Genomic DNA, 20,095 nt, shown 5'->3' with positions numbered 1-20,095 from the left:
TGATGCAATTTAACAATAAACTTCCATGAATGTATTCCAATGTAGTGTATTTTATTTTGAAAAACAAATGTAATAAGCAGTTATCAAGCTAATCTGCTCATTAGCAGAATAAAATGCTATTTTAAGGCCATTTTGTCCATTTTCTTTAAGTGTGTGACCGAAAACCTTCCACAAGATCTGTAAAATGCAGTTTTAGGCAGAAATGGAATTTAGTTGGGTAGAAAATAAGCCATAATCAAATTTTGGCAGTGAAAACCCGATTTTGGGTCAATTTTCTGTGTGGGAAGCGTTGTGTTCAGTAAGATCTGGTAAAATATAATCTCTTAAAGCTGTACAGAGTCATTTCAAAATTGCTTTATTTCATTCAGGGAATGAAATAAAGCAATTATATGCAGAAATTACATTTCATGGGTCATGGAATAAGCCATGATCAATTTTTCCATTTGGGGAACTGTTTCAGTGTAGAAGGGGTTGTGTTCAGTGAGATCAGTAAAATATAATTCTTCAGACTGAAACAGAGTCATATCAGGTAGAAATTTCATGTCAGTGGTCAGGAAATAGGCCATAATCAATTTGTGGCCAAAGGACAAAACCCAGATTTTTGGCTATTTTAGCCATTTTGGACAGAGTGCATTCAGTGAGATCTTTGAAATACATTCACTCAGAGTAAAGCATATAAGGCAGAAATTGCATTTCTTGTGTCAGGAAATATTGGCCATAATCAATTTAGCAGAGAATAACATGAATTTATAGCCAGTTGGGAATTAATGGCTTCAGTGAGATCGGTAAAATATTATTCCTCTGAGTACAACACAGTAGGTAATCTTGTAATTTGGCAACATTTTCATTGTTCACAGTACTACCTGTTCTATTTTTTTCTCCAAAATAAATAAATAATAACCCTTTACTGTAACTTTGACCATAGAAATATACCTGTTTTATAGGTGTTAATATTGTTTGACTTTAAGAACTAAACCACCGAGAAAGAACTCTCTAAACAAAACATTCAACAGGCTTGATGCACTCCTGCAGCAACCTCCACCTCCTCTTGCTGCTCGCTCCTCTGCAGGATGCGCCCGGTGTTACCCGATCAGTTTTTGGCAGATCATCACTTTATGGCACAATGCCAGTAAGAAGCACAGACAGGACGCTTGAATAACGTTAGGGTCCTTTAATCATTGAACAGATGACATACAGCAGCCCTAATATTTACATACATTAGAATATGTATGTGTGGTCTAGAAAAGAAATAAAACAAAATCAGAAATATACTCTATGCAATACTAATAAAACTACCTGGCATAAATAAATGCAACATTTACATTCTACATAGGATGACTAACTTAATATAACCTGTGCTTAAAGAATCATGACTCCTATGCATAACCTAGCCGACACGGCAAGCACAGCACCGGATGTTATTAGCTTTAGCATGTAGCTTCTACTGCTAAACAGTCTCGAATATAACAGAAATAACATCAAATGCTATCAAAGCTAAACTATATGTAGTGGAAAATGCATGATAATTTTCCATACAGCTCTTAACATGTTAAACTTAATTTTTATCAGCTAAGCACACATCTTGAGCTGCTGATACTGATTACATGCCCTGGTTTGACATGATTAAAATGTTGCGCAGTTCAAAACTAAAGAGGGCACCTACCTGTGCTGACCACTAGAGGTCTCCCTACACCTTACTACAAATTAAACATTTGTCAGAGCTACAAACTCACTGCCTTTTCAACATTGACAAATGTGGGTTTCCCGTCAGTTTCGACTGTGGTCAAGTGACCCAACAGTCAGAAATTCGAGGTCACATCAGCCAACGTTAGCGCTCTGTTAACGATTATTCTTGCGCATACAAGGTGCGTTATGGTAATAGAGCAGAGCGGTGTTATGCCGAAAAGTGCATGCCTGCCGAAATTTGCATGCCCTGTTGCTGGAACTTGCATCTCTCTATACACCCACATATTGTTGACAAAACAGCCTGAAATATGACCGACGAAAAAACTAGTAAATATTTTTGTAAGAATAACATGTTTGAGAATTGGCCCAAGTACTGAACCCTGACACACCCAGACACAAGTCCATTATCTTAGGCCAGAAGAATATCATTAGTGACTTTCAACAGAGCTGTTTCAGTGCTATGATGAGCTCTGAAACCTGACTGAAGCTCTTAAAACAAGTCATTGTTGTGTAAATGCTCACACATTTGATTAGCAGCCATTTTCTCAAGAATTTTAGATGAGAATGGAAGATTGGATATAGGTCTGTAATTTATTAAGTCACCTTGATCAAACAAAGGTTTCTTAAGTAAAGCTTTAATTACAGCTACCTTAAACCAGAAGACCAGAAGTCTTTCTAGGGGCACCTGACTTTGACTGTCCTACGTTGAAATTATGTCCGTTCCACTTCAGGATTATAGTTGCAGCAGCGCTCACTGGAACAGTCAAAAGCTTAGAAATGCAGCTATAATCATTGCCATTAGTATACAGGTCCTTCTAAAAAAATTAGCATATTGTAATAAAGTTCATTATTTTCCATAATGTCATGATGAAAATTTGACATTCATATATTTTAGATTCATTGCACACTAACTGAAATATTTCAGGTCTTTTATTGTCTTAATACGGATGATTTTGGCATACAGCTCATGAAAACCCAAAATTCCTATCTCACAAAATTAGCATATCATTAAAAGGGTCTCTAAACGAGCTATGAACCTAATCATCTGAATCAACGAGTTAACTCTAAACACCTGCAAAAGATTCCTGAGGCCTTTAAAACTCCCAGCCTGGTTCATCACTCAAAACCCCAATCATGGGTAAGACTGCCGACCTGACTGCTGTCCAGAAGGCCACTATTGACACCCTCAAGCAAGAGGGTAAGACACAGAAAGAAATTTCTGAACGAATAGGCTGTTCCCAGAGTGCTGTATCAAGGCACCTCAGTGGGAAGTCTGTGGGAAGGAAAAAGTGTGGCAGAAAACGCTGCACAACGAGAAGAGGTGACCGGACCCTGAGGAAGATTGTGGAGAAGGGCCGATTCCAGACCTTGGGGGACCTGCGGAAGCAGTGGACTGAGTCTGGAGTAGAAACATCCAGAGCCACCGTGCACAGGCGTGTGCAGGAAATGGGCTACAGGTGCCGCATTCCCCAGGTCAAGCCACTTTTGAACCAGAAACAGCGGCAGAAGCGCCTGACCTGGGCTACAGAGAAGCAGCACTGGACTGTTGTTCAGTGGTCCAAAGTACTTTTTTCGGATGAAAGCAAATTCTGCATGTCATTCGGAAATCAAGGTGCCAGAGTCTGGAGGAAGACTGGGAAGAAGGAAATGCCAAAATGCCAGAAGTCCAGTGTCAAGTACCCACAGTCAGTGATGGTCTGGGATTTTGTGTCAGCTGCTGGTGTTGGTCCACTGTGTTTTATCAAGGGCAGGGTCAATGCAGCTAGCTATCAGGAGATTTTGGACCACTTCATGCTTCCATCTGCTGAAAAGCTTTATGGAGATGAATATTTCATTTTTCAGCACAACCTGGCACCTGCTCACAGTGCCAAAACCACTGGTAAATGGTTTACTGACCATGGTATCACTGTGCTCAATTGGCCTGCCAACTCTCCTGACCTGAACCCCATAGAGAATGTGTGGGATATTGTGAAGAGAACGTTGAGAGACTCAAGACCCAACACTCTGGATGAGCTAAAGGCCGCTATCGAAGCATCCTGGGCCTCCATAAGACCTCAGCAGTGCCACAGGCTGATTGCCTCCATGCCACGCCGCATTGAAGCAGTCATTTCTGCAAAAGGATTCCCAACCAAGTATTGAGTGCATAACTGTACATGATTATTTGAAGGTTGACGTTTTTTGTATTAAAAACACTTTTCTTTTAGTGGTCGGATTAAATATGCTAATTTTGTGAGGTAGGAATTTTGGGTTTTCATGAGCTGTATGCCAAAATCATCCGTATTAAGACAATAAAAGACCTGAAATATTTCAGTTAGTGTGCAATGAATCTAAAATATATGAATGTTAAATTTTCATCATTACATTATGGAAAATAATGAACTTTATCACAATATGCTAATATTTTGAGAAGGACCTGTATGTCATGGAAAGATGGGAAGACTTAAATGGTTTCAGTATGTGGTTGTTGAGAATAAGTGAATAGATCATGACATAAATCAACAGACACAAGAAGCAACAATGGAAAATAAAAGGATAAGAATAAATGGTAATTAAATCATGGAATTTAATGGAACCAAAGCACCTAAATATTTCTTTAAAAAAGTGACTCAGTCCAGGCTGAAGTAAAAAAACTTTCTAATATACATGATGTGTTTCATTGTTTCCTGCAGATGTTAAGCAGATGCTGATGGTTGAAGAAGAAGCTCCTGTAAACCACAGACCTTGTGCTGGCCTACATGAACCAAAGCTCCACCACATAAAGAAGGAACAGGAGGAGGTCTACACCAGTCTGGGGGGAGAGCAGCTCAATGGGAAGGAGGAGATTGATGCCATCAGGTTTCCAGTCACTGCTACTCCCATAAAGAGTGAGGATGATGAACAGTCCCCTCTACTCTCACAGCTTTATCAAGACCAAATTAAAGGCAGAGCGCTTCCAGAAGACATCGATGGAGGAGATGAATCCATCAGGATACAAGATCATGGAGATGGTTCCATTTCCTCAGAAACCGAAGACACTGAGAAGGATGAAAAGGCCGATGATGGAAACATTAACAAACCTTTTAGCTTCCCTGAGTTTGCTGAACAATTTGTTCACTGTGGCTTTCTTCAGAAAGACATGATAAATTCAGAAATAGGATCTTTAAGCTCGCTGGATAGGAAGAAATGTTTCACAGAGAAGAAAAATGTGGAATCGCCAAAGAAAGTCCAGACAGGAGTGAAGTTTAGCTGTGAAGACTGTGGTAAAACCTTTATTAGAAAATGCACTTTAAACATGCATAAGAGAATCCATACTGGAGAGAAACCTTTCTGTTGTGATCTATGTGGACAAAGATTTAACCAAAAAGTAAATTTAAATAGACACATGAGAATCCACACTGGACAAAAACCTTTCTGTTGTGATCAATGTGGACAAAGATTTAACGAAAAAGGAAATTTAAACGCACACATGAGAATCCACACTGGACAGAAACCTTTCTGTTGTGATCTATGTGGACAAAGATTTAACCAAAAAGTAAATTTAAACGCACACATGAGAATCCACACTGGACAGAAACCTTTCTGTTGTGATCTATGTGGACAAAGATTTAACCAAAAAGGAAATTTAAACGCACACATGAGAATTCACACTGGACAGAAACCTTTCTGTTGTGATCTATGTGGACAAAGATTTACTGAAAAAGTAAATTTAAACGCACACATGAGAATCCACACTGGACAGAAACCTTTCTGTTGTGATCTATGTGGACAAAGATTTAACCAGAAAGGAAGTTTAAACAGACACATGAGAATCCACACTGGACAGAAACCTTTCTGTTGTGATCAATGTGGACAAAGATTTACTGAAAAAGGAATTTTAAACACACACATGAGAATCCACACTGGAGAGAAACCTTTCTGTTGTGATCTATGTGGACAAAGATTTACTGAAAAAGGAAGTTTAAATAAACACATGAGAATCCACACTGGAGAGAAACCTTTCTGTTGTGATCTATGTGGACAAAGATTTAACCAAAAAGGAAGTTTAAACACACACATGAGAATCCACACTGGAGAGAAACCTTTCTGTTGTGATCTATGTGGACAAAGATTTAACCAAAAAGGAAATTTAAACAAACACATGATGATCCACACTGGACAGAAACCTTTCTGTTGTGATCTATGTGGACAAAGATTTAACGAAAAAGGAAATTTAAACAGACACATGAGAATCCACACTAGAGGGACAATGGTTAAGGTTTGAATGCTCAAACAGATTACGGTCGCTGTAAAATTTGTGATGTGAAGTGCAAGGCCAGTGGCTGGAATACTTCTAATCTGAGGAAGCACCTAGTTAAGCACCACATTTTGGTCAGCCTCAGATATATGGCTACAACTCCTTCATTCAGCACCGTTAACACGCCTACTAATGGATACAATTTGTGCAATAAATTTGTGCCTCATTAAGACAACAAAAACTACGTAGTTAAGGGTTTTCATGTTGAAGAAATGTTTGAAACACCTGAGATGTTACAATACCAACAGCTGGATTTTGTTTTGATATATTCAATAAAGTTTATACAGGTCCTTCTCAAAATATTAGCATATTGTGATAAAGTTCATTATTTTCCATAATGTCATGATGAAAATTTAACATTCATATATTTTAGATTCATTGCACACTAACTGAAATATTTCATGTATTTTATTGTCTTAATACGGATGATTGTGGCATACAGCTCATGAAAACCCAAAATTCCTACCTCACAAAATTAGCATATTTAATCCGACCACTAAAAGAAAAGTGTTTTTAATACAAAAAACGTCAACCTTCAAATAATCATGTACAGTAATGCACTCAATACTTGGTCGGGAATCCTTTTGCAGAAATGACTGCTTCAATGCAGCGTAGCATGGAGGCAATCAGCCTGTGGCACTGCTGAGGTCTTATGGAGGCCCAGGATACTTCGATAGCGGCCTTTAGCTCATCCAGAGTGTTGGGTCTGGAGTCTCTCAACGTTCTCTTCACAATATCCCACAGATTCTCTATGGGGTTCAGGTCAGGAGAGTTGGCAGGCCAATTGAGCACAGTGATACCATGGTCAGTAAACCATTTACCAGTGGTTTTGGCACTGTGAGCAGGTGCCAGGTCGTGCTGAAAAATGAAATCTTCATCTCCATAAAGCTTTTCAGCAGATGGAAGCATGAAGTGCTCCAAAATCTCCTGATAGCTAGCTGCATTGACCCTGCCCTTGATAAAACACAGTGGACCAACACCAGCAGCTGACACGGCACCCCAGACCATCACTGACTGTGGGTACTTGACACTGGACTTCTGGCATTTTGGCATTTCCTTCTCCCCAGTCTTCCTCCAGACTCTGGCACCTTGATTTCCGAATGACATGCAGAATTTGCTTTCATCCGAAAAAAGTACTTTGGACCACTGAGCAACAGTCCAGTGCTGCTTCTCTGTAGCCCAGGTCAGGCGCTTCTGCCGCTGTTTCTGGTTCAAAAGTGGCTTGACCTGGGGAATGCGGCACCTGTAGCCCATTTCCTGCACACTCCTGTACATGGTGGCTCTGGATGTTTCTACTCCAGACTCAGTCCACTGCTTCCGCAGGTCCCCCAAGGTCTGGAATCGGCCCTTCTCCACAATCTTCCTCAGGGTCCGGTCACCTCTTCTCGTTGTGCAGCGTTTTCTGCCACACTTTTTCCTTCCCACAGACTTCCCACTGAGGTGCCTTGATACAGCACTCTGGGAACAGCCTATTCGTTCAGAAATTTCTTTCTGTGTCTTACCCTCTTGCTTGAGGGTGTCAATAGTGGCCTTCTGGACAGCAGTCAGGTCGGCAGTCTTACCCATGATTGGGGTTTTGAGTGATGAACCAGGCTGGGAGTTTTAAAGGCCTCAGGAATCTTTTGCAGGTGTTTAGAGTTAACTCGTTGATTCAGATGATTAGGTTCAAAGCTCGTTTAGAGACCCTTTTAATGATATGCTAATTTTGTGCGATAGGAATTTTGGGTTTTCATGAGCTGTATGCCAAAATCATCCGTATTAAGACAATAAAAGACCTGAAATATTTCAGTTAGTGTGCAATGAATCTAAAATATATGAATGTTAAATTTTAATCATGACATTATGGAAAATAATGAACTTTATCACAATATGCTAATATTTTGAGAAGGACCTGTATATAGAATAATACATACACTACCAGTCAAAAGTTTTAGATACACTTTCTCACTTAATGTGTCTCTTTATTTTCATGACTATTTAAATTGTAGATTCTCACTAAAGGCAACAAAACTTTGAAGGAACATACATTTTTGTTTTACTACATAACTCTATATAAGATAACTAAGCTTTTTTATATTTTAGGTTACAGCTTTATTGTAGATTTACACCTTCTTTGTAAGCTATAACTTTTATAATTTTTATACTTTAGATTCTTCCAAATAGTCTCCCTTTGCTGTGATTACTGCTTTGCTCTCGTAACATTCTCTCCATGAGTTTCATGAGGGGGTCACCTGAAATGGTTTTCCAAAGAGTCTTGAAAGAACTTACCAGAGGTTCATTGAGAGACGGCCAAAGGTTAATAATTCAGTCATCACAGCAAAGGGCGGCTACTTTAAGTAATCTAAAATATAAAACATATTTAAAGTTATTTTACAATTTGTTGTTTGCTACATGAATCCATATGTGTTCATTCACAGTTTTGATGCCTTTAGTGAGAATCTACATACAATGGAAATTGTCATAAATATAAAAACATTGAAAGAGAAAGTGGTTCTAAAACATTTGACCAGTAGTGTATGTTAAAATCTCTAAAATTTTCCATTTATCTTATAACATTTAATGCCACATAACACACATAAAAGTACTGAAAATTGGTACCAGCGAGTACCGGTCTAAATTCCCAGGTACCGTATTGGTTCAGATGTGAAATGTACCCATCCCTAGTCAGGATTGGGTGATCAGACTGGATTTAGAGGTCTTGTCATTTTCAAATGAATATATTTTGGAGCGTTACCGTTTTTTGCCACAGTCAATGTATCTGAGTAATATTCTCAGCCCACACATTGCTCCTATGACACAGTGACTGCACGTCGTTTTTATGCCAACAGCAGCTTTTTGTATAATATAGGTGATGCAGAAAATCCTTCAATGGCAACTGTATGTCGTGCTGTCAGGGATGTTGCTGTTGCTCTTAAACTGTTACTGTACAGCTGAGGTGTCCATGGTGTCAATTGCAAACATTCAGTGAAGTCAGGTTGTCCTCCTTAGCAGAGTGTTGTGTGTCCCTACCTGCCACACAGGACACCAGGGTTTAATTCTGTGTAAAAAGTGTAATTGTGGTTTATGTCATCAGACATACATAGCTTAGGTTTAGTTAAAGTTTAACTGTGATTCTAGATGGGAGCCTCCACCACTCCCTAATACACAGACACACAAGAATAATGAAAGAAGAATTTCACAGAACTGCAGGAATCTGTGAAAGCAGTAATTTAGTTGGTATCACATTTTGAGACTTCAATCATTATCTATTGATATATTTCTGGGTTTCCAGGCATCATTCGCTGCATACATAGCAGTTACATTCACTACTCCTTCACTGAATGAAGGAGATTGTTTTATTTGTTTTATATTATATTTCACTGTTTATAATCTCCTCAACGAGTGTTAACATTGATTCTGTCATCTGACTATGCTGCACCTCTCATTTAATTAATCTGAGTATGCTTTGTTGTTAACCACACAGTTTGTTCAAATGTATATTTAATGTTTCCTGGATTTTATTCTCCTTTACTATACAGCCTCTTTTTGTGACTCCTGTTTTTCCCGATTGGTTCTTATAGCGTCTATTCTGGTAACTTTTTCTATGGTTTCTAGTTATGTATGAACATGGATGCTTTCATTGTCTTTTGCTTTGTTTCTGACACACCCAAATTTCCCCCATTGTGGGACAATAAAGGATTGTCTATTCTATTCTGTATTAAATGCCTATTTAATATAAATATAGTTGACATAGCATCTGTCAAGATCATGTATGATGCAGCCCACATTATCAGCAATGTCTGGGTCTGTAAATGACTCCACACTGAGTTCTAGGCTTGCCCGTGGTGAGTTTATATATAGTCAAAGTTATAATAATTTCTTATTTACCAATCACTTCTCTAACTAAAGACAGTTGTCCTTTTATTTCATCACGTGTTCTTTATTCCCTGCAAGTGAAAATACATTAGTTTTTGGTCAAATAAATAAAATCATCCAGCTGTTGGGGTACCTCCACATTTAACTGATGCTCCAGCTGTTGTATTCCCGGCAAGTGTCGGGAGGTACAAAAAAAAAAAAAGCTGTTGGAAGTCCGTTCTCACACTTTATTAAACTCTGCTGTCAGTTTTGCAATCTCTGCACGCAGATTACTCAATGACATCTGTTGAGATTTAGGATTCATGGCCCACAGCTGCGAGGTAAGTTCAGTGGATCTGTTGTCATATGTACTGCCATGTTTCCATCAGCACACTTCACAGCTTCCACTTAACGTACCTTGCAGGTTTGGGCCATGCGTCCAAACTCTCGACAGATGTCACTGAGCAAAACCGAGAGCTCAGTTTAGTGAAGTGTGAGCACGGATTTCCACCGGCTTTGTATTTTTTTTTTTTTACCTGCTGACACTTGCCAGGCTAGTATTTCAATTTGTTTTCTGCAGCTGCATTTTTAGGTATTTCTTTCTGATTTCACATTTCTGTTTTCTTGTAAATACAACTTGTGCAGTTGTTTCAGATGGAACTTTAGGGACAGAAAAATATCAATTTCATTTGCATATCTACTTGTAACCCGTGTTTAGTCAGATGACTAATTTTTCCGTGGCCCAACCCCTTTCTGTTCAGCCTCCTTAAAGGCACGGGTCATAGGAAACGTCCGGGTCCGTCTTCACTGTAGCTGTGGTGTGCTCTGTTGGCGTGTCTCGAACAGATTGTAAAATCTGCACTGTATACAAACTCGATGGCATGGTGAGTCCTTTTAGCACATTGTAGCGATATTGTGTTATGCTTAAATTGACCGTGTCATTATTTACCGAACTGTTGTTTTACTAGAACTGGCGGCGATTTATCTTCTAAACTCCATTGGTATGGTGCTGTAAATAGCCATTCGGCTGTGCGTGAAGTTAAGTCACCCTTACTCCATTGAAAAGGTAAAACAAGTTTCTGTTGTTGTGTGATGGAAGCCGAATTTTGGATGAAGGTTTAATATGTGCATCACAATTGTTGTTTGGTGTCCTAGTTACATTTCATGTATGTTATGGTATTTTTTTAAACTGACTTTGGAACGACAATGAGGTTTTGTATGCTGATGGAATAGAATATAGTTACACTTAATTAAAACTTAATGTTGCGCAATATTTTATTGTCCTATTAAATGTGATATTGAATTTGATATTGAGTGACTTTGGTCATTCAGTGTCAGTTTAGTATTATTGAAAGTGCACTTTAGCTTGATTGACTTGAAACATGTTTCTGATTTACACGAGTTACTATTTAAATCATGATTTAGTCATATAACAAACATGGGACTTTAGAAATGAAAAATGTAGTGACTTTTAATGATTGCAATATGTATGTAATTTGTATAAATTTATTCATGCATTGAATGTTTAAATGGAATGAAATCTTTAATGTGAATCCAGGTGAAGAATCTTGTCCAAAAAAAAACCCACCTAAAAGGTCAGCAGATGGCGAGCTAGAATCATGAACTTATATTGATGGACTTTGAATTGAGCTTTGTCACTCAATCCATTTTTGTTTATTGTATTGTTATCTGCACCAGTCACTTTAATACAAGCACCAAAACTAAAACTGAGTTTGCTGCTTCTTGGTTTTTGCCCCTCAGGCTCTTTAAAGAACATTCTTCTGATGCTGCATTTGTAGCCCAGTCAAATTGCCTAGTCTTTATGCGTTATATGTATGGCGAGCTAGCCAGGAGCCTGATGCTGTGACAGTTTTGGTGAATATATTCTGTGTGGGTTGTATTGAAACATGGATTTATTTAGTAAAGTTGGTATAAATGTTGCTCATTCTGTCATCATTAGTGGTGCAACAAACACTCAAGCAGATGATGAGATTATCAATTATTTACGCAGTTATGGTGAAGTTAAAAAGTTATTTTTTGTTACTGATCGTGAGAGTCCATTTTATAAAAACCTGGCTGTTGAATTTATTAATACTGCAGCATTGGAACCGCTAAAACCGCTTTTGCCATATACCTATTCATCTCATGCTGCAGAGGATGTTGAATTTATTGTTAAATTACTCTCGAGTGAGTGTGCTGCCGCAGCTACAGTGAGGGCTTCCCCACCGCCAGATTAACTTCATGAATTGAGACGCATTTCCCAGCAGGGTGGCCAATCGTTTGAAGATGTTTTGAAAGGAGTATTTGAACAAATAAGTGCACATTTAGGATTAGCGGCCAATGGGGGGGAGCATGTCAAGGATGGTGAAGAGGAGGACACGTTGGAAATTCTTGCCACTGCTGGGGAGGCCGGTCAAAATCAGCCATCCGCTCTTCCCTTGCAACAAGCAGGCCAGTCTCTTACTGATCAGCAAGGGTTGCCACTCCAGCCAAATTCAGCCACAAATGTGGGCCCAAGAATTTCTCTTTCAGGAGATGATATGAATCCTTCAGAGATACAGAGGGTAGTAGTTGAACACATTGTGCGCAGAGATGATGTGAACTCTCAACCCCCGTCTTTGTATAGATTGCGCACTTTCTCAGGGAAGCTTCCCAAACCACAGCATGAAGCTGATTATGACTCTTGGAGAGCCCAAAATAGAACTTTTAAATGCCGATCCTAATTTAGCACCTTTACATATTACAAGATGCATCTTGGAAGGGTTACTCCCTCCGGCTGCTGACTTGGTGAAAGGCTTGGGACCCAATGTCCTTCCTGCAACGTTTTTGCAGGTACTTGATTCTGCATATGCTACTGTGGAGGATGGAGAAGAGCTGTTTGCAAAATTTTTAAACACGCTTCAGGATCAGGGGGAACAACCGTCTTCATATCTGCAGAGGCTCCAGTTGGCTATCAGTACAGTGGTGAAGCGTGGTGGGATTTCAGCAGTTGAAATGGATAAATATTTGCTAAAGCAATTTTGCAGAGGGTGTTGGGATAACGGCATGATAAACAAACTGCAACTAGAAACGAAAAAAGATGAACCCCCTTCTTTCCCGGAGCTTTTATTTACACTCAGAACAGTAGAAGATAGACAACTGGCAAAAGAGACATTGATGAAAAAACATATTCAAACAGTCAAGCACCGTGTTAACTTGCATAGTCACACCAGCAGTGCATGTGCATGTGGCCATTCTTCTGATCCAATTGATATTGAGGATTTGAGGAGGCAAATGCTGAAGCTGCAGAAGCAGATGTTGGCGTTGTTATCCAAAGATTCCAATCCTGTTAAACCAGAAAGCCAGCTGAAAAAACAGAAACCAAACCCTGGCCAAATGAGCAATAGGCCAAAGCCTTGGTTCTGTTTTAAATGTGGACAAGATGGTCATATTGCTCAAAACTGTTCCAGTCAGCCCAACCCCAGCTTGGTTGAGGGAAAATGTCGCCAACTGAAACAAAAACAAGAGTCCTGGGAAGACAGGAAGCCATTAAACTAGAAGCAGTTCTTGCTGAGGGACAAGTAGGAGCTGCAACTGATGAATGTCCCCATACCAAGTACTCAACTAAACAGTTCCCACTACCAAGAGGATTGGTGAGCACAAAAAGTACAGGTGAGGTTAAAATTAAAGGGACCGATTTTCCTTGCCTTTTTGACACTGGTTCCCAGGTCACCACAGTTTCACATTCCTTCTATAATACCCACCTGTCAGACCATAAAATGAAGTCATTAAGTGATCTTTTGGAGATTGAAGGTGCAAATGGGCAGAAGGTGCCTTATATTGGATATGTGGAACTTTGTTTAACTTTTCTGCTTGAGTTTATAGGGGAATTTATGGACATCAACACCTTAGCCTTGGTCGTTCCAGACCTGCGATCATCACAGCCTCCCATTCTGATTGGTACAAACACTCTGGATGTTGTGTATGGCCAGTGCTGTGAATCACAGCCTGACTTCTGTCCTGTACCTGTTAGGTATCGAACAGTGCATAATATTTTGGAGCTAAGACACAAGTTAACAACTGATGAGTATCATGGCATTCTTAAAATACAGTCTACCAGCCCGCAAGTTATTTCTGCTCGACAGACTGTTGTGTTGGATGCTTCTATCATATGTCCTTTTCTACAAGGTGAGAAGGAAGTGATGATTCAGCACCCAACTTCTTTCCCTTTGCCTGGTGGGTTGATGGTGAAATCCAGTCTAGTTGATCTACCTCCAGTTCAGCCTGCGTTCCTGCCGGTGGTAATCACCATTGAATCCGACCATGACATTTTGATTCCTGCCGGAGCAGCTGTCGCTGAGGTCAGTACCATTCAGACTATTCTCAATAAAGAGCAGAGTGTGCATCAATGCTCTCCTAGTGCAGATCCAAATCTGATCAAATTGAATTACAACTTTGGAGACTCACCGCTTTCAGCTGAATGGAAGCAACGTATAACAACGATTCTTGACAGTATGTCAGAAGTCTTTGCAAACCATGATCTAGATTTTGGTTGTATGGACAAAGTCAAGCATGAGATAAAGTTGGCAGACCCCATGGCTTTCAAGCAAAGACCCAGGCCCATCCACCCCAAAGATGTAGATGCTGTTGGTAAGCATATTCAGGAATTGTTGCAATCCGGAGTCATACGTGAATCCAACTCACCTTTTGCTTCCCCCTTAGTAGTGGTACGGAAGACAAATGGAGCGGTGCGGCTCTGTATTGACTATAGGAGATTGAATGACCAGACTATCAAGGATGCCTATGCTTTGCCGAAGCTGGAAGATGCATTTTCAGCACTGTCTGGTTCTGCATGGTTCTCCACACTAGATTTAAAATCTGGGTATTACCAGATAGAAATGAATGAAACAGACAAGAGTAAGACTGCATTTGTATGTCCGCTTGGATTTTACGAATTTAATCGCATGCCTCAAGGGGTGACTAATGCTCCTAGCACTTTTCAACGTCTCATGGAGCGGTGTATGGGAGATATGAATTTGAAAGACGTGCTTGTGTTCATTGATGACTTGATAGTATTTGCACCGACTTTAGAGGAACATGAACGCCGATTGATGAAACTTATTCAACGCCTGAAAGAGTTTGGATTGAAACTATCAATTGACAAATGTGTGTTCTTTCAGACATCAGTTCGCTACCTTGGACATGTAGTTTCAAAGGATGGAGTGGAGACTGACCCAGACAAGATACGCACTTTGACATCTTGGCCAGTTCCGCAAAATCTGAAAGAGCTTAGGTCGTTCCTTGGGTTTGCGGGGTATTACCGAAGGTTTGTGGAAGGGTATTCCTCAGTCATCAAACCACTTAATGAGTTGACTGCTGGATATCCACCCACTCAGAAAAGATCCAAACAAAGAGGGAAGTTACAACACTATTTAGACCCCAAAGAACCTTTTGCTTGTCGCTGGACACCTATTTGTCAGCAAGCTTTTGAGGATATTATACAGAAGCTTAGCATAGCCCTGGTCCTTGCTTTTGCAGACCCAGGCAAACCTTACATTCTACACACTGATGCTAGCTCTACCGGCCTTGGCGCAGTATTGTATCAAGAATACGATGGGCAGAACAGGGTGATCGCATATGCCAGTAGAGGTTTGTCACGGAGTGAAACACGATATCCTGCCCATAAACTTGAGTTTTTGGCTCTTAAATGGGCAGTTACAGATGTTGGGACCATACAGCCATGGATTTCGACACCAAAACTCCGGTACATACTTTTCTGGAACTTTTCAAAATAAAGTGCATTAACCTTCTTCCGGCACAGGCAGAAAAGGTGATAACTGCGGACTTCCTGTGGCACCATTACCCAAATAAAAGCACAATTCTGAAGGGGAAAGGGGGGTAGCAGAGGACTGCCCGCATATAAGCCCCCACCTTTCCACAAGTCGCCCTCATTCCACACGGCCTCCGAGGAGGACGGTTCAGGAGAGTCCCAGCGCGCGAATGTCTTTTGCTGGTAAAAATACATAAATTCAACTGGATCCAAGGACCGATCACCGATCATATGCAAAGTTAAGTAGAATGAAATACTGTCTGTGTATCCGGTATTTTCATTCATGAACGGGGAAATTAAGGTGTAAGAGTTGCTTACATTTTATCTTCGAAGCCCCACAGAAGCAAAACTGTTCGAGAGAAGCCCCGACGACGGCAGAGACCGCAGCGGACAACATTCGTTCTTCATCCACAGCTGGAGGTTAGCGGGAAGCTAACCTTTGTTCACAGAACGAACGCACCTTCTGATCGGAAGAAACTGAGGAAGTTAGCGGGAAGCTAACTCTTTGTTCACGACGGATATCTTCTTCAAACTTCGCCCTTGGACAACATTTCCTCAACAGGTTCAGAGGTTGGGTTTGGGCAGATTAACAGTTAGGATGAAATAATCTGAACGTTTTCATTCTATGAAGTTTGTTTTGTGGAACCTGGCGATCTTTAGCGCTAGTAGGCTAGCTACGGCACGAGCCGGTTCCGTGTTCTTTGTATGTTTTAAAACTAAGATAAACTTTATTAAAAGGGTGGTTTTAACCAGAACATTGCTCATAACGCGCCGTCCGCGCTTATGTATTTTAACCCTGGTATTTTAAAGGTATGTGTTGATTCTGGTGCTAAGCTATCTTCTAGCTTAGCACTTTAGCTAGCTTCTTTGTTAGCCCAAAGGCCAGCCGGTAAGAACACGTGTGCTAGCATTAAGGCTAGTCAACAGAAAGGTTGTTAGTTTTCAAGCTAGTGAATAATAGTCCCTGAACATCATTTGCTAGAGTTGATAACTAAGTAAACACCATTAAGCCCAATTTCTCCAGAAAGATTTGGCTCTTTTCCAAAATACTCAATAATATTTCTTCAAATATTATTTTAATAAATAAAGGCAGTTAATTAGACACCATTGAGAATTGGTCATCCAGGAGGTTGGTTTTATTCAGCAGATCATTATTTAAAACATTATTTTATTAAAATAATATTTAATCTGATATTGCATTGTGAAGGGTTGTCTAAATGTTGCTGATTATTTTCTAAGTTAGTTCCAAAACTAACTTGACCTCACTTCCAGATTCTTCAAGATAATCCTTGGTTCTCAAACATAAACATTGCATGGTAATGTTGCATCACTCTTTTTGGTCATGATTTCTAATCATCTTTAATCAACTTGTTTATATTGTACATAGCCCATTAGTCTTCATTATTCTTTAATTCTGCTTGGTAGTTTAGTTGAATTGTTTTAGCATAGTAAAGAGTTTGTTGATTGAAATATGTTTGACTTTGAGTTGACTTATTTTTGTTAATAAATTCTTGTATTTTAAGAAATTGTGGGAATTCATTCCATATATGTGCAGAGTTTATGCTGTTCAATAATGCCAGAGCTCGTCTCACACCTTTCTATTCTATCCTAATACCATCGCCTTAATGGGGCTGGTATTCACAGGACAACCCTTAACAGACCGGAATATTATTTGATAAAATATTAAAATATTAATAATAAAATATTAATATTAAATATTAAATAATATTCTCAAATTCATATTTCCAACATAGTGGCGTCCCTGGGTGGGCATTATTATGAACAGCTTGCACTGTACATAAATGTGAATGAATAAAACCACAACTGCACATTATTGAGGTACCAAGTGATTAGCTTAAAACCAGCTGTCACTGGTCACAATAGGACTCAAAACAACAGAGTTCTAACATCAGATGTCACTGATTATATTTAAGAGAACATTATAACTCGTGACACTCCAGGAGTTCACAAATTTAGACTTTCGTCAAAATAAATAACTCCAATATCTCCGTGCTAGGAACAATCAACTCTGCTACATAAGCAAAATTTTAGATGTTCTGACTCAGTCTGGTTTCTTCTGTGTAAGCAATAACTTGAGACTTGGTTTAATTTCAGTTAACCTCAATGTCCAGACAGTTGCTGCACATCTGTATCCAGAGGCTCTGTTTTGTGTAAGACCACAATTTGAAACTAAATTAACTTTGCAGTTAGTTTAGTATCTGACCTAATTTGATGCATGTATCCATTCAGGAACTTTATAGTTTGTTTTATGGTTTGAAAGAAGTGGACTTTTGCCAGATTAAATCCCAAATTTAAACTAATCACCCTGCCATAAAGGGGGGTGAATCAAAAGTCAAATTGCAAGTATTACACTTAGGAGGTGTAGCAATTTTCTTTTCCCTTTGCATTTTAAACAAAATTCCCTTAAAGGTTAAGAGTAGTGTCTAATCACTAGCTCCTCCCAAGAAAGGTGAAAAAATTAACTCTAAAGTCACAAATATCCTTAGAGAAAGGAGTAGCATTATAACACTTGGAGCATAGTGTTGTCATAAGTCACAGGTTGAATGATCAACTGGTGCACCCATTTTACAATCAAATGTTTCCAATATATGTATAGTCAGATATACATATATATCTGGACATACATTTGTTAGATGTTGTTGCTTTTAGCAACATTCTCATAACTTTGTTGTTGTTTTGTAGTGTCTGCCAGAATGATGGAATCGCACTCCATTATGAATTCAGTAGACGTGGAGATGCAGAAGGTGGTGGTTGCTGATCTCATCCGTTTGTCTCCAGATGAGCGGGATGTTTTAAATCAGTTTGACCTTGCTGCATGTGATAAAAAGATTCAAGAATTATTTGACCTAATTGAAAATCCAACTAGAGAGGCTCTGATTTCAGATGTTGTTGGTAGGCTTACCTTGTTGTATCAACAGAAATCACAACTGGAAGCTAAAAGATATTCTCAGTTACAGACTGACCATGAGATGGCCCTTCAAAGAGAGAATGCTGTGAAGTTTGAGCTCTCAAAAGCCGAGGAGAGGACCAAGAAAGCTGAAGCAAAGTTAGTGGACCTGAAGGCAGATGAGCTCAAGGAAGCTTCATCCCAAAAGGGGGGACAGACCCCCACCTCTCAGGTACCCAATTTGCATTTTCACTCACAGCAGCTGCAGCAGCCACAGCAGGGGGCAGACTCAGACAGCAGGCATCCAGCACCTAGGTCAGAGTCTTCCCCTCCTAAATTTAGCCAAAGTGTCCAACTTACTTCCACAGACCTTAACAGAAATGTTGGAAGTCAGATGGTCTCCAGTGGTTTCCTGCCAAATCCCATTGCAGTGAACAACCACCAAGATGACCAAGTGCTGGACTCAGCGTGCACAAGTGGCCCAATTCAGTGGGAGGAGCACCCTTCCAGCCTGATCGGCACCCCTTTCCTTTCTGACTCTGTGTCGACCCCTAGGGACCAGGAGAGAAGCACATGGTTCTCAGGTGACTCAATCCAACCTGACCCCCCACCACTTGCACGAGTTCATTCATTACAAAGCTCTCATTTAAATCATGAGAAAACTTGTTTCTTTCCCCAGAGGTTTTATCATGATCTTCCACCATTTCATGAACTTAACCAACGTGAGTTCTCAGATGGACGTGGTCCACCTTGGGAGCATCGTGTCCGTTTCAAACAGCTTGAATCCCTTGCTAAGGACATAGAAGTTTTTGATCCAGGTAGCCAGGAGTCAAATATTGATGCTTACCTGTTTGAGGTTGAACATTGTCTTCTGGACTTGTGTTTTCCTTCTGATCGTGAGAAGCTGAGACTTATTTGGAAAACAACAGCTAAGAGTGTTCATGTGTTCATAAAGACTCTTCCTCCAGAAATTAGTGACAGCTATCCAGCTCTCTGCCAGGCTCTTAGAGAAGAGTATTATGTTTACAGGGATGAAGCCGCTGCCACTATTAATGCTTTGACAGTTTTGCAAAAACAGTTCGAACCTCCCAGAGAATATTTCCACCATTTCAAAACAGCTTATTTTCAGGGATGTTATGCTCCAGGTCTTGAAGAAGACCACAGGTTTAAGTTGTTGTTTCTTCAAAATCTCCACGTTAGCGTACAGTATGACGTGACCATGCATTGCATAACAGAGAATCTCTCTATGCAGGAGACTCGTAGATATGCTCAGCTTGTGTGGGAAACACGTGTCAGTTCAGACAGAGCAGGAAAAGGTAAAGTTAGAGTGTTAAACATTCAAACTCAGAACAGGCCTAAGAAGAGGCACAAAGTAAGTCCCCAAGTGATGCAACAGAACCAGGGGGTGGCAACTGGCGTCAGCCAAAAGACAAGCCACCAGTTAAAAGACAAATACCTTTTCACAGTGCAACATCGAACTGTAAGGTTGGTGGTAAAGAGTGGAGCCACTCCAAATATGTCATCACAGAAGAGGAGTTTGAGATTATCTGCAGGCGTGTTATAACTGAGGTAACGGCGTTCCTAA

The 20,095-nt window shown here is 39.9% G+C and overlaps 1 protein-coding gene across 1 annotated transcript in view; it reads left to right on the top strand.

The window, feature by feature from the left end:
- The first annotated feature begins 4,813 nt into the window (after positions 1-4,813).
- LOC124880824 (gastrula zinc finger protein XlCGF57.1-like) overlaps positions 4,814-20,095 on the top strand; it is a 219,484-nt gene continuing 204,202 nt past the window's right edge. Inside the window, exon 1 of the mRNA XM_047386182.1 lies at positions 4,814-5,873. Coding sequence (XP_047242138.1) covers positions 4,958-5,873 — 916 coding nt within the window. The 5' untranslated portion in view covers positions 4,814-4,957. The remainder of the gene's footprint in view (positions 5,874-20,095) is intronic.

Source organism: Girardinichthys multiradiatus, chromosome 14, assembly GCF_021462225.1.
Source record: "Girardinichthys multiradiatus isolate DD_20200921_A chromosome 14, DD_fGirMul_XY1, whole genome shotgun sequence".
NCBI classification, from domain to species: Eukaryota; Metazoa; Chordata; class Actinopteri; order Cyprinodontiformes; family Goodeidae; genus Girardinichthys; species Girardinichthys multiradiatus.
The sequence above is the reverse complement of the archived record's forward strand: the minus strand, read 5'-3'. Positions and strand labels throughout refer to the sequence as shown.